Source organism: Oncorhynchus nerka, linkage group LG9b (assembly GCF_034236695.1).
Source record: "Oncorhynchus nerka isolate Pitt River linkage group LG9b, Oner_Uvic_2.0, whole genome shotgun sequence".
NCBI classification, from domain to species: domain Eukaryota; kingdom Metazoa; phylum Chordata; class Actinopteri; order Salmoniformes; family Salmonidae; genus Oncorhynchus; species Oncorhynchus nerka.
The window spans coordinates 4,101,217-4,115,972 of NC_088424.1; the positions used below are offsets into that span (position 1 = coordinate 4,101,217).

Here is a 14,756-nt window from a genome sequence, read left to right on the forward strand (position 1 = left end):
ACAAAAAAAACTAAATTTTCTTGGTATTTCATTACTGTGTGTGTGTGTGAGGGGGGGGGTCGGATGGTTGAGGAGCAGTTCTCGGGGGAACAGTTGAGGGATCTTGGATGGTTGGTGTCCTGGAAGTTGGGAGCTTGGGCGGGTCCCCGATTTGGCTTGGTGGGAAATCTGTCAATGTGCCCTTGAGCAAGGCGCTTGTCCCTGGTTGCTCTTGTGTGTCACTGGATTGGAGTGTCTGCTAGACGACTGAATGTAATGTAAATGTTGAGCGGCTTCAGTGCAGTTAGAGTCGTTCAAGTTCAGCATAGCTAGCTAGCAAAGTGATTCACATTTCTTGCTAGCTAACCAAATGACACTTGCATCTAGCAGTAGCCACCGAAAAATAATATGAGGGGAAAAACTCAGTCACTCATCCACTCCTCCAATGACATGACATCCTCATAGTAGCTAGCCAGCTAACGTTAGGCTCTGTGTTTTTAGCTTACGAAATCAATTATGAATGAAGCATGGGTGTATGGTGCACTCAAAATGTTTTGTAGTTAAGTAGCAAGTCTAGGCTACGCCCCTCGTGCCCCTCATCACCACAAACGATTTCAATGATGGCAGTCTCAGACTAAAGTATGTCGCGAACAACAGAGCACCGGAATAATTTAGAGTGAGTCAACAGGCTAGACTAAAGTAACACTGACATCTTTTAGGGAGCGATAATGAGGTGACCAATAATGGTTGCAATTGAGATCAGCTGTGCGCGTATTGACGGTCTAACGAGATATCAGCTGGCGATAATCTAGTGCCATCGATGGTTGCAATATGCCCCTTGTTATTTGATTATATTCCAATATATTATACTCCAATCCACTGTCACATAATAAAAGGTGTGAAACCCAATAATAGCCTACTGTTTGTGTTTCTGTGGATGAGTTGATTTGCAATGGTGTAAAGTATTTAAGTAAAAATATTTTAAAGTAGTACTTAAGTAGTTAAGTTGTATTTATATTTTTGACAACTTTTACTTTACTACATTCCTTAAGAAAATATTGTACTTTTTACCTCATAATTTTCCATGAAACCAAAAGTACAAATTCTCACACTTATCAACAGAACATCCCTGGTAATCCCTACTGCCTCTGATCTGGCAGACTCACTAAACACACATGCTTTGTTTGAAAATAATGTCTGAATGTTGTAATGTGCCCCTGGCTTTCCGTAAAAAAAAAGGCATTGTTACTTTTACTCAAGTATGACAGTTTGGTACTTTTTCCATCACTGCTGATTTGGGCCATCAGTTGATTGGCAGATATAGGCTTACTGTAGAACAATACACTTACCTTCAGTGTGGATGCTTGCCCATGTTTTTATAGCTAGGCTATGTATAATTTGTCAGTATACCGTAGTTATGGTCTTTGGCGTGGATGGCCCTAACATTGCTAAACTGTTATACGCCGGCTACAGTAGCACAGGCCTACTGTAACCACTGGACCACACTGACGCCACCAATAATTTATTCTGCTTATTGCTTTCCTTGAACATGTAATAAAACTACATAGGCTACTAGAACTGGCGCCCAGTGGACCTGCAGTCGAAGGTACAACGTAGGTAGCTATGGTTCTGCATTGTATACAAACACTGCTTCCAGCTGCACCCTGGCGGCGATTCTAAACATTCCTTCAGATGTTCAAATCTTCCTGCTGCAGGAATGTCTTCATCCTGAGCCGAAAATCTGTAATGCTTTTACAATGGAGATCCGACCAAGAGGGCAGCACAATAAAAAGGGTAAGAAGATCAAATAAAACGCTGTTCTTACTGATTATCCAGGAGCAGCACAATCGGGTTCAGCTCTTTCTTTAGTCTGTAGGAAGCTCTAAGTGGGACGATGAAGTTGTACAGTCCATTCCCCGCCGTCTCAGCCGACACAATGATCAGCTTGTTCTTAAAGCTATACACTTTGGCGTCCTCAAAGTTGTTATGCTGACAACCCTATGGGGAAAATAACATACATTTTTATGTTGTTGTTTTTTATGTATTAATTCAAATACATAAACAAATATGTAAACAAATATGAATTAAAATACCATAAGCGATATTTTGTGGTCCGGTTTCCCTGGACACAGATTAAGCCTGGTCTTGGACTAAAAAGCAGATTCCCCATTGTGCATGCATTTTAGTTCAGGACTAGACTTAATCTGTGTCTGGAAACCAGCATCAATATCGCCAATGGCTAACATGACTTAATACTACCTATATTGCTTGAACTGAATAAGTGACTTGCATCATTTACCCCTTCCAGTCTGAGGCAACAGTATGGTACTTTCTCCTTCAGTAGATGGCAAAGTGTTGGAGAACTACCGATGTAGGGCAGGTTGGGAGAATAGCCTTTCACATAGCTTCAAATAAACAGACACACAATTCATATTTTATGAGTATGGATCTCCCATTCAAATTCATAGCCAAACAAATGTCATTACTGTATCACAAATCATCATCTACTGCTGTTGTTCTCCAATTCCAGTCTCGGCGAGAGCTAACTGGTGTGCAAGTTTTTGTTCCAGCACTAACCTACCTGAATCAATCAACTATGCATGGTCTTCAGTCTAGAACATACAGGTGTCGGGTCTTAATTTGATCACTCTTTTGTTGGACCACAGGAAATGCAGATGAGCTTTGTGATTTACATAAATTCACTGAAAACACACACTAACACACATTTATATTAACATTATTGGACATGTAACTTACTTTTGGCCAGCTAATAGCCTAACCACTGATCAAGAGACATTATGGACTAAACCAGTGGAGGCTGGTGAGGGGAGGATGGCTCATAGTAATGGCTGGAAGGGAGTAGATGGAATGGAATTAAACACCTTACATTCCATAAAGTCCATTCCAGCCATTACTATGAGCCGTTCTCCCCTCACCAGCCTCCACTGGACTAAACGTTCAAATCCTCTTGCTGCAGGATTGTTTTGCTGCGACAAAATAGGTCAAATGAAGATTCTATATCTGTAGTTAATTGAATCAAGTGCACACAATAGCACTCCAGGACCAAAGTTGGAGACCCGTAACTGAAATAACCAAAAGGCTTACATACTCTTTTTTTTTAATCCCATTTTTTTTTTTGAGAATAAAAAGTAAGACATATTGCATGGTATCAATGTTTCCCAAAATATATTTTTTATTTTTTTGCGGAAAGCTTGGCTTACATCCTCTTATAGAAATGATTTAAAACATACTCCTCAGTTGATACGTCCTCGTCGGAGGGCAGGTTCTCGTCCTCTGATTGGTCGCTATAGAGGTCACCTGTGTGCAGAGAGGAAGTGTCTGGCACCTCTAGCACGGGGCTGATGCTGGGCCTCCTGCTGTTACCCTTAAAGTCCTCTGGGGGGAGACAGAGAGTGGGCCCACAGTGGGGCTTGCAGCCTGCGTCCTGGAGGTCTATGGCCACAGTGCCTGAACAAGGATACAAGTAGAACAACATTTACAACATACTATTAACTGTTGGCATTTTTCTTACAAGTGAATTCATTCACAATATTTCAGAAAAATAACAATTGTAGTTCAATAATGCAGAATAATCCATGTTAATATATACCAATATCCACACTAGCACACTATACTTGTCCAATACATTACTCACTTGTTAGTGTACATCACTTCATACTACGTCGTACATAAGTTTTGATATTGAAATAGAGCTCATATTACTGACCCATGCTGGCGATGACACTGGGTACTGGCAGGCGAGGCCGGCTGACCATCCTCTCTCTCTGGGTCTTAAAGGTAGAATACTCCTCCTTGGTGATGTTGATGTAGAAGCAGGTATCATTGGGGCTCATTCGGAACTGGGGCCCGGGGTTCAGCAGGATGCTCTTACTGTCCTCCCGGCACACCCCGATCAGACACACACCATACCTAAGGACAGAGATAGAGATATAGGGCAAGTGTTAGATTACACAGAGTGGAGATACAGAGGAAAATAACAGAGGGAGAGAAAGCCTATTCAAAGCCTATTTGGCTGGGCGCCTGAGGTTTTCCTGACCACATGACGAGACCAGAGTGTTTGCTAAGGCCCTAGGTTTTTCCAGGTATGGTCATGAGGATTCGCTTGAAGCATAAGAGGAGTTGGAGATGGAGGAATACAATGCAGAGGCAGAGGGCTCGTAGAGAGAATGACAGGCTACTATTCTGAACATTGTGGTGAGCTTTCTATTGCCCAGAGCTGCCGACGCATCACCCAAATGGGTGCTTCACAGAGTGGAAGAGGAGAAGTCCAGTGGCTATTAGATTAATGCTGGTTCCCAGACTTGCCCTCTATAAGATCATCAGCAGACTCCATCACCATACTTTACCATCCTCTGAACAGCTCTCCGCTCAAGCCATGAACTGACTCTCTCCTTCTTCGTAGGATGCAGCTTTCAAAGACTTGGCATCTATTGGTTGACCTGTCATGATATATTGCTTGTTTGTTTGTTTTGTGCTTATGAAGTGCTTTGAGATTTCTGTTATGAAAAGTTCTATAGAAGTTTAATCCATTATTATTATGAATTATTATTATTATTATTGTGGTCAAGGCCCTACTCTTGTTCTTTGACCTACATTTTGTCACCCGTATTAGAATACTCATAAATAGGGCTGTTTTTAAGTATGTAGGATCAGTCCTAATTTCAGTTTTAAAAAACTTGCTGATGTTTATTGGATACCTAGTGTGTTTATACCTAATAGCTGCCCTGACTATCTGCATTCACCCTTTTTGCGCAAACTTTTTGACTCATTCACCTACACCGCTGCTACTGTTTATTAACTATCCTGTTGACTAGTAATTTTACTCCTGGTTATAAACTCAGCAAAAAAAGAAACATTCTCTCACTGTCAACTGCGTTCACTTAACATGTGCAAATATTTGTATGAAAATAACAAGATTCAACAACTGAGACATAAACTGAACAATTACAGACATGTGACTAACCAAAATTTAATAATGTGGCCATGAACAAAGGCGGGGGGGGGGGGGGGGGTCAAAATCAAAAGTAACAGTCAGTATCTGGTGTCACCACCAGCTGCATTAAGTACTGTAGTGCATCTCCTCCTCATGGACTGAACCAGATTTGACAGTTCTTGCTGTGAGATGTTACTCTACTCTTCCACCAAGGCTCCTGCAAGTTCCCGGACATTTCTGGGGGAATGACCCTAGCCCTCACCCTCCGATCACACAGGTCCCAGACGTGCTCAAAGGGATTGAGATCCGGGCTCTTCGCTGGCCATGGCAGAACACTGACATTCCTGTCTTGCAGGAAATCACTTACAGAACGAGCAATATGGCTGGTGGCATTGTCATGCTGGAGGGTCATGTCAGGATGAGACTGCAGGAAGGGTACCACATGAGGGAGGAGGATGTCTTCCCTGTAACGCACAGCGTTGAGATTGCCTGCAATGACAACAAGCTCAGTCTGAAGATGCTGTGACACACTGCCCCAGACCATGATGGTCCCTCCACCTCCAAATTGATCCCGCTCCAGAGTATTGGCCTCGGTGTAATGCTCATTCCTTTAACGATGGTGAGACAAAACCGCGGCTCGTCAGAGAAGAGCACTTTTTGCCAGTCCTGTCTGGTCCAGCGACGGTGGGTTTGTGCCCATATCTGACATTGTTGCCAGTGATGTCTGGTGAGGACCTGCCTTACAACAGCCCTACAAACCCTCAGTCCAGTCTCCCTCGGCCTATTGCGGACAGTCTGAGCACTGATGGGAGGGATTGTGCGTTCCTGGTGTAACTCGGGCAGTTGTTGTTGCTATCCTGTACCAGTCCCACAGGTATGATGTTAGGATGTACCGATCCTGTGCAGGTGTTGTTACACATGGTCTGCCACTGCGAGGACGATCAGCTGTCCATCCTGTTTCCCTGTAACCCTGTCTTAGGTGTCTCACAGTACGGACATTGAAATTATTGCCCTGGCCACATCTGCCGTCCTCATACTTCCTTGCAGCATGCAGGAGATGTGCAGATGCAGATGAGAAGGGACCCTGGGTATCTCTATTTTGGTGTTTTTCAGAGTCGGTAGAAAGCCTCTTTAGTGTCCTAAGTTTTCATAACTGTGACCTTAATTGCCTACCGTCTGTAAGCTGTTAGTGTCTTAACGACCATTCCACAGGTGCATGTTCATAAATTGTTTATGGTTCGTTGAACAAGCATGGGAAACAGTGTTTAAACCCTTTACAATTAATTTCTGTGAAGATATTTGGATTTTTATGAATTATCTTTGAAAGACAGGGTCCTGAAAAAGGGAAGTTTCTTTTTTTGCTGAGTTTATGTACATAAAGTTGAAATCGGAAGTTTAAATGTACTTAGGTTGGAGTCATTAAAACTCATTTTTCAACCACTCCACATATTTATTGTTAATTAACAAACTATAGTTTTGGCAAGTCAGTTCGAACATCTAAGTTAACTGCACCTTTAAACAGCTTGGAAAATTCCAGAAAATTATGGCTTTACAAGCTTCTGATAGGTTAATTTAAATAATTTGAGTCAATTGGAGGTGTACCTGAATATGTGGAAAACTACAAATACCTAGGTGTCTCCTTCCAGACTCACATTAAACATCTCCAATCCAAAATTAAATCTAAAATTGGCTTCCTATTTCGCAACAAAGAATCCTTCACTTATGCTGCCAAACATACCCTCGTAAAACTGACCATCCTACCGAACCTCGACCTCGGTCATTTACAAAATAGCCTCCAACACTCCACCCCACAAATTGGATGCTTCATACTCGTTGCCAAACCCATTGGCTCCAGGTCATCTACAAGTCTCTGCTAGGTAAAGCCCCACCTTATCTCAGCTCACTAGTCACCATAGCAGCACCCACCCGTAGCACGCGCTCCAGCAGGTATATCTCACTGGTCACCCCCAAAGCCAATTCCTCCTTTGGCCGCCTTTCCTTCCAGTTCGCTGCTGCCAATGACTGGAAAGAACTGCAAACCTCACTGAAGCTGGAGACACATATCTCCCTCACTAGCTTTAAGCACCAGCTGTCAGAGCAGTTCACAGATCACTGCATCTGTATATAGCCCATCTGTAAATAGCCCATCCAACTACCTCATCCCCATACTGAATTTATTTATCTTGTTCCTTTGCACCCCAGTATCTCTACTTGCACATTCATCTTCTGCACATCTACCATTCCATTGTTTAATTGCTACATTGTAATTACTTCACCACCAAGGCCTATTTATTGCCTTACCTCCCTTATCTTACCTCCTTTACACACAATGTATATATACTTTTTTCCTACTGTATTATTGACTATGTTTGTTTATTATGTGTAACTCTGTGTTGTTGTATGTGTCGAACTGCTTTACTTTATCTTGGCCAGGTCGCAGTTGTAAATGAGAACTTGTTCTCAGCTGGCCTACCTGGTTAAATAAAGGTGAAATAAAATGTAAAAATAAAATAAACCTGTGGATGTATTTCAAGGCTTATACCTTCAAACTCAGTATCTCTTTGCTTGACACCATCGGAAAATCAGAAGAAATCAGCCAAGACCTCAGAAATCAAATTGTAGACTTCCACAAGTCTGGTTCATCCTTGGGAGTAAACGCCTGAAGGTACTATGCTCATCTGTACAAACAATAGTACGCAAGTATAAACACCATGGGACCATGCAGCCGTCATACCGCTCAGGAAGGAGATGCTTTCTGTCTCCTTGAGATGAACGTACATTGGTGCGAAAAGTGCAAATCAATCCCAGAACAACAGCAAAGGCCCTTGTGAAGATGCTGGAGGAAACAGGTACAAAATTATCTATATCCACAGTAAAACGAGTCCTATATCAACATAACCTTAAAGGCCGCTCAGCAAGGAATAAGCCACTGCTCCAAAACCTCCATAAAAAAGTCAGACTACGGTTTGCAACTGCACATGGGGACAAAGATCGTACTTTTGGGAGAAATGTCCTCTGGTCTGATGAAACAAAAATAGAACTGTTAATGGCCATAATGACCATCGTTATGTTTGGAGGAAAAAGGGGGAGGCTTGCAAGCTGAAGAACACTGTCCCAACCGTGAAGCCAGCGGGTGGCAGCATCATGTTGTGGGGATGCTTTGCTGCAGGATGGACTGGTGCACTTCACAAAATAGATGGCACCATGAGGAAGTAGAATTATGTGGATATATTGAAGCAACATCCCTAGTCATAAGTTAAAGCTTGGTTGCAAATGGTTCTTCCAAATGGACAATGACCCCAAGCATACTTCCAAAGTTGTGGCAAAATGGCTTAAGGACAACAAAGGCAAGGTGTTGGAGTGGCCATCACAAAGCCGACCTCAATCCCATAGAAAATTTGTGGGAAGAACTGAAAAAGCGTGTGCGAGCAAGGAGGCCTACAAACCTGACTCAGTTACACCAGCTCTGTCAGGAGGAATGGGCCAAAATTCACCCAACTTATTGTGGGATGCTTGTGGAAGGCTACCCATAACGTTTGACCCAAGTTAAACTATTTAAAGGCAATGCTACCAAATACGAATTGAGTGTATGTAAACTTCTGACCCACTGGGAATGTGATGAAAGAAATAAAAGCTGAAAAAAAATAATTCTCTCTAATATTATTCTGACATTTCACATTCTTAAAATAAAGTGGTGATCTTAACTGACCTAAGACAGGAAAACTTTACTAGGATTACATTTCAGGAATTGTGAAAACCTAAATGTATTATATAGTCAAGTTATTATTACTCATTATGTATTTATTATTACTTTTATTATTGCGTGTTATTACTTTTCTATTATTTATCTATTTTCTTTCTCTCTGCATTGTTGGGAAGGGCCCATTAAGTAAGCATTTCACTGTTAGTCTACACCTGTTGTTTAAGAAGCATGTGATAAATAAAATAACATTTGTTGGTGAAAAGTGTTTCTTGAGCATTTAAGCCCACATATCCGTCCTCATCCATGGATACAAATTAAATAGCACAGTAAATCTAATCATTAGAACTGGGATCACAAGAAAATATGTTCATTTGTCAGTAGGTTTGTTTATTGGCAAGTCTGTGACCCTTGACCCTAGCCCCCCCCCTAAAACGTATTGGTGTTTTCTACTTACTTTTTATGTGATTTGAAGGAGGTGTAGGTGAAGCTTTTCCCCATGTATTCCGAGAAGAAGACGCTGTCTCTCATGGCAATGTTGTAAACCTCGTTCCCGGAACACTTGCCATAGGTCCTGTGCCAATGCTCTGGAGACTGCTGCCCCTCCCTGAAGAGTCATGAAGAGGGTATTCATATGAAGTGTAACCGTTTAGCTGGGTTTAGTTTAGGCTTTCGCTGCAGACAATTGAACAGGTATCACATGAGGGTCTGTGGCATTTGTTCCTTTTCGACGACTTGATGGGTAGAGTAAAGAATTGGGTAGAGACTCGGTGGGTTGGCGCGTTGCCTACTGTACTTTGCAGATCTTATGGAGTGTACACTATTGAAGTGTTGACTAGATATGAGGGTGGAGGGTGGTTGTGTACTTACAGGCCCTGTGAAGTGTGGACCAGTAGGGTTATGAGGGTGGAGGTTGCTGGACAGATGCAGTTCAGGGCCAACATGGCGTACTTGAATTCCTCCTCACACACAACATGATCTAAGGCAAAAGAGAATAATAACATTTGACTACATTTTAAAAAGAGTATTACTGAGATGAGACTCAATGAGACGAACCGGAATACATAGAGAAAATATAAATGCAAAACTAGAGAAGGAAGGGTCAACCCATTATTGGGGCTACAATTCAGGATATTCCCAAAGAATCTATGCCAAGGTCCCACATCATCTAAACAAATGTTTCTTAACAGTACATTCATCCGTCTTTACCTGCAAATTTCACATGGAATTTATTCTCTGGCTTCAGAATCTGGACATAAATGGGGCACTTTGGAGCGAAATCCTTCACAGCCCAAGCTCGCAGAATTGTCTGATGGTCCTTAGAGGCAAACAAGACAACAGAGACACATCAGAGGTACATTTGTTAGAGCTGTTTAAAGCAACATTGCTTTATGCACTGCAGTGTGGTTATAACATTGGCGCCTAAAAACAATGGGTTACCGAGCACTCTGGGGTCTCGGGCCCTGGCTTTGGAACAAGCTCACGCTCCATCTCCGCAAGCCCCAGACCACCACTCCTTTAAGTCTGAGCTCAAGCAATAATTCTTCAAACTGGCTTTCGCCAATTGTGATACATTTTTGTGGTGTCTTTTTTTGGTCTTATACGTTAGTCCCTGTCGCCTCATTATTTTGTGTATCTTGTATAGTACTGGTGGTTTCATGAATTCTTCAATGCGAATCTACTCATAATGACATGTTCAGAACAGTGTCATAGCGCAGTTTCGCTCCCCCCCGCGAAGTCAGAGCAAGCCCCCCCCTTCCATGGGGCAGAGAAAAATTAGTATTATAGCTAATCTCATTCGATTTTACACATTTTGACAGGCTGAGAGGAAATTTTGCTTTTCACAAGTGGGATCGTCTGAGACTAGCCACACGGACAGCTGATGAAACTGTGGGTTTGCTCAACTGAAGAATTTCTGCACAAACTGTCAGAAACTGTCTCAGGGAAGCTCATCTGCATGCTCATTGTCCTCACCAGGGTCTTGACCTAACTGCAGTTTGGCGTCGTAACCAAATTCAGTGGTGAAATACTCCCTTTCGATGGCCACTGGCACGCTGGAGAAGTGTGCTCTTCACAGATGAATCCTGGTTTCAACTGTACGGTGCAGATGGCAGACAGCGTGTATGGCGTTGTGTGGGAGAGTGGTTTGCTGATGTCAACATTGTGAACAGAGTGCCCCATGGTGACGGTGAGGTTATGGTACGGGCAGGCATAAGCTACGGACAATGAACATAATTGCATTTTGAATGCACAGACATACCGTGACAAGATCCTGAGGCCATTGTCATGCCATTCATTCACTGCCATCACCTCTTGTTTCAGCATGTTTCAACTTGTAGACTTGTTTACGTGCTGCTGTGCGGTTTGTTGCTAACCTTACTTTGCTACCTACCAACTTTACGTTTTTAATTTTTTTTATTACCGTTTTTTATTTTTTATTTATTCCCTCGCTCGACTTCTTTCATTCAACTTTTTCACCCCGGGACGCTTTATCTGGACGTGGTTCGTCAGGACCTCCACCAGCCAAAGCTAAGCAGTAAGAATAACATTATGCCTTCTAATTGCAGTCGCTGTACTCATCATTTACAGGGGAACAATTGCCTTATGGCGAGGATAGCTGTGTTGCAAGCCCAGATTCAGACGCAATCGTTAGGCAAGGGTCATTTAAGTGTAGGAAAGGATGAAACCATGTCTGTGCCACCAATAAGTACAGATAGTAGTATAAATCCCCACGCACAGTCCCCGGACAATTTTCTCATGGCTTCTGGTAGGAATGCTCAACCAGTGTTGCTCATTCAGCGACAGAAACTTTCAACCGGTTCTCCCCATTACCCTCTCTGCGCACGGAACCCGCTAGCGGGCTGAAATTCCACAACATACGGTGATCGCTACATAAATAGTCATTTTAAGCAACGGGTCGGAGTCAGAGGGCGAGCCTTCTCTGGTCTCTCCTCCTCCCGTTACGGGGTCTGAGACACCGAAGCCTCCCACCATTAGCTCTGACAAATTGAAAACCCTAGTCATTAGCGACTCCATTACACGCAGTATTAGACTTAAAACTAATCATCCAGCTGTTCATCATACATCATCATACACTGTTTACCAGAGGGCAGGGCTACCGACGTTAAGGCTAATCTAAAGATGGTGCTGGCTAAGGCTAAAACTGGTGAGTGTAGAGAGTATAGGGATATTGTAATCCACGTCGGCACCAACAATGTTAAGATGAAACAAGCTCAACATAGCTTCAGCGTGTAAATCAGCTACAAATATGTGTCGGCATTGAGTAATTGTCTCTGGCCCCCTCCCAGTTAGGGGGAGTGATGAGCAGAGTCTCACAACTCAATCGCTGGTTGAAAACTGTTTTCTACCCCTCCCAAAAAAGAAAATCTACAGATAATTGGCCCTCTTTCTGGGACTCACCAACAAACAGGACCAAGCCTGGCCTGCTGAGGAGTGACAGACTCCATCCTAGCTGGAGGGGTGCTCTCATCTTTTCCACGAACATAGACAGGGCTCTAACTCCTCAAGCTCCACAATGAGATAGGGTGCAGGTCAGGCAGCAGGCTGTTAGCCAGCCTGTCAGCTTAGTGGAGTCTGCCACGAGCACAGTCAGTGTAGTTAGCTTAGCTATTCCCATTGAGACCGTGTCCGTGACTCGACCTAGGTTGGGCAAAACTAAACATGGCGGTGTTCGCCTTAGCAATCTCACTGGAATAAAGACCTCCTCCGTTCCTGTCATTATTGAAAGAGATTGTGATATCTCACATCTCAAAATAGGGATACTTAATAAATTAGATCTCACTTCCAAGGCAGCCATAGTCAATGAACTAATCACTGATCCTAATCTTGATGTGATTGGCTTGACTGAAACATTGAACACATGAATTTATTGTGTTAAATGAGGCCTCACCTCCTGGTGACACTAGTGACCATATCCGCTGCACATCCCGCAAAGCCGGAGGTGTTGCTAACATTTATGATAGCAAATTTCAATTTACAAAAAAAAAAAAAAAGACTGCATTTTCGTGTTTTGAACTTCTAGTCATGAAATTTATGCAGCCTACTCAATCACTTTTTATAGCTACTGTGTACAGGCCTCCTGGGCCATAAACAGCATTCCTCACTGAGTTTCTTGAATTCCTATCGGACCTTGTAGTCATGGCAGATAATTTTCCATTTTTAAAAACGTTAATATTCACATGGAAGAGAACGTGTAGATATTACTATGCTAACTAATAGTAACCTTTAGCATATGGTTTGCTAGTGCCCATTCAGGTCTGTATTGACCTAATGACCACATGTTGTTTATTCACATAATGCTAATGCTCCCGAGTGGCGCAGGGGTCTAAGGCACTACATCTCCGAGCTAGAGGAGTCACTACAGACCTTGGTTTGAGTCCGGGCTGTATCACAACCGGCCGTGATCGGGAGTCCCATAGGGCGGTGCACAATTGACCCAGCGTCTTCCGGGTTAGTGGAGGGTTTGGCTGGGGTAGGCCGTCATTGTAAATTAAGAATTTGTTCTTAACTGACTTGCCTAGTTAAATAAAGGTTAAATAAATTTTAAAAATGCAAATGCTACATAAGCCACTAATGTTCCTTTATGCTTAGGACACCCCCTGAATGTCACAGTATAATTTGCACTATGACTTTGTCTTTACTTTCAGTAGTACTATACAACTCCAGTCTAACTCCACTCTATGTATTTCTTTCAGTTTATATACCCTACACTCACTAGAAGTACAGTTCAGACTGAACTCTGCCAGAGAGAACAACAGACAAATGGTGTACTGGTGAGGGCAAATAGAGGAAAAAATCTGTACTTTAAATAATCAGACTAGCTGAAACTAAAAGGATCTAATAATATTACTGTACACTGGCTAAAATGCCTTGGGTATCAGCAAGTGTTTTTAACGAATATTCAGCAATGAACAAAATATGAATTTAACCTCAAGCTAACACAAAAAGTCTGTCACACCCTGATCTGTGTCATCTGTCTTTGTGCTTGTCTCCACCCCCCTCCAGGTGTCACCCATCTTCCTCATTATTCCCTGTGTATTTATACCTGTGTTCTCTGTCTGTTGCCAGTTCATCTTGTCAGGGCCTACCAGTATGTTTTCCCATCTCCCTGCTTGCTCAAGTTCTGTTCCCTAGTTTCCCCAGTTCTGACCATTCTGCCTGCCCTGACCCCGAGCCTACCTGCCATTCTGTACCTGCCTGACTCTGACCTGTTTATGAACCTTTGCCTGTCCTCACCCCGAGCCTGCCTGCTGTTCTGTACCTTATTGACTCTGCCCTGGATTATGGACCTCTTTGACCTGTCTTTTGCCTGCCCCCTGTTTTGGGTCAATAGACATCTGTGACTCTAGCTGTCGCATCTGGGTCTTATCCTGAGTTCTGATAGTTTGGACAAATGCCTGGTGGGCTGGTCACTCCTTAGGCCAGTGGACTGGTCTCTTGGTCCCAGTCTGCCACTGATTTAACACTTGTTGTAGCGGTAATAGTAGCAAATGTACGTACTGCGGCAGTGCGGTCCACCTCACAGCGACTGCTTAGGATGAAACAAGCCTCGGCATTGTCCAGTCTGGAAAAGAAGGACAGCCATTCAATACCAAGTGGTAACATCTCAATACTCTACAGTGGCTTCCTCTCATCTCCTCTCCAACTGTATACCTACCCACACTCATCTTAAACATAGGAGAGGTGAAAGGAAAGAAATATGGTGGATGCCTATTGCCTATTCACTATTGTTTTTTACCAGTCCAGCTCTTCCACATCAGTGCAGTTGAAGGAAAGGAGACCAAAGATCCAAAGAGAGGAAACTATTTTAGCGGAATGAGACACAGCCCTTAGTGTTGGTGACTCACTTGGCCCGTATGAGGTCCTGGTCTTTGAGGGCTGACCCCTGGAGATAGATGACACGCTGGGACCACAGGGGGATCTGGAGGACCCGACGAACCTGGGGGTCCATCTCTGTCGGACACAGGATGATGACGTAGTAGTCCTGAATGAGGAGGAACACCGAGGAACAGCCTGGGTCTTGTTCATTCGACACCAAATAGACGAAAACAGACTTAAACAGGGGGGGACTACCTGGACTTGTCTAATAAGTAATGCACATTT

General features: G+C 43.2%; 1 protein-coding gene across 2 annotated transcripts in view; it reads right to left on the minus strand.

Moving 5' to 3' along the window:
- LOC115114131 (potassium channel subfamily T member 2-like) overlaps nucleotides 1-14,756 on the minus strand; it is a 75,982-nt gene that overhangs the window by 45,824 nt on the left and 15,402 nt on the right. For both annotated transcript variants that reach the window (XM_029642138.2, XM_065013280.1), the window contains 9 exons: nucleotides 14,501-14,637; nucleotides 14,154-14,217; nucleotides 9,843-9,951; nucleotides 9,504-9,612; nucleotides 9,091-9,240; nucleotides 3,707-3,909; nucleotides 3,231-3,447; nucleotides 2,279-2,384; nucleotides 1,805-1,977 (listed from right to left, as the gene is read on the minus strand). In XM_029642138.2, the coding sequence (XP_029497998.2) occupies nucleotides 1,805-1,977; nucleotides 2,279-2,384; nucleotides 3,231-3,447; nucleotides 3,707-3,909; nucleotides 9,091-9,240; nucleotides 9,504-9,612; nucleotides 9,843-9,951; nucleotides 14,154-14,217; nucleotides 14,501-14,637 (1,268 nt within the window). The remainder of the gene's footprint in view (nucleotides 1-1,804; nucleotides 1,978-2,278; nucleotides 2,385-3,230; nucleotides 3,448-3,706; nucleotides 3,910-9,090; nucleotides 9,241-9,503; nucleotides 9,613-9,842; nucleotides 9,952-14,153; nucleotides 14,218-14,500; nucleotides 14,638-14,756) is intronic.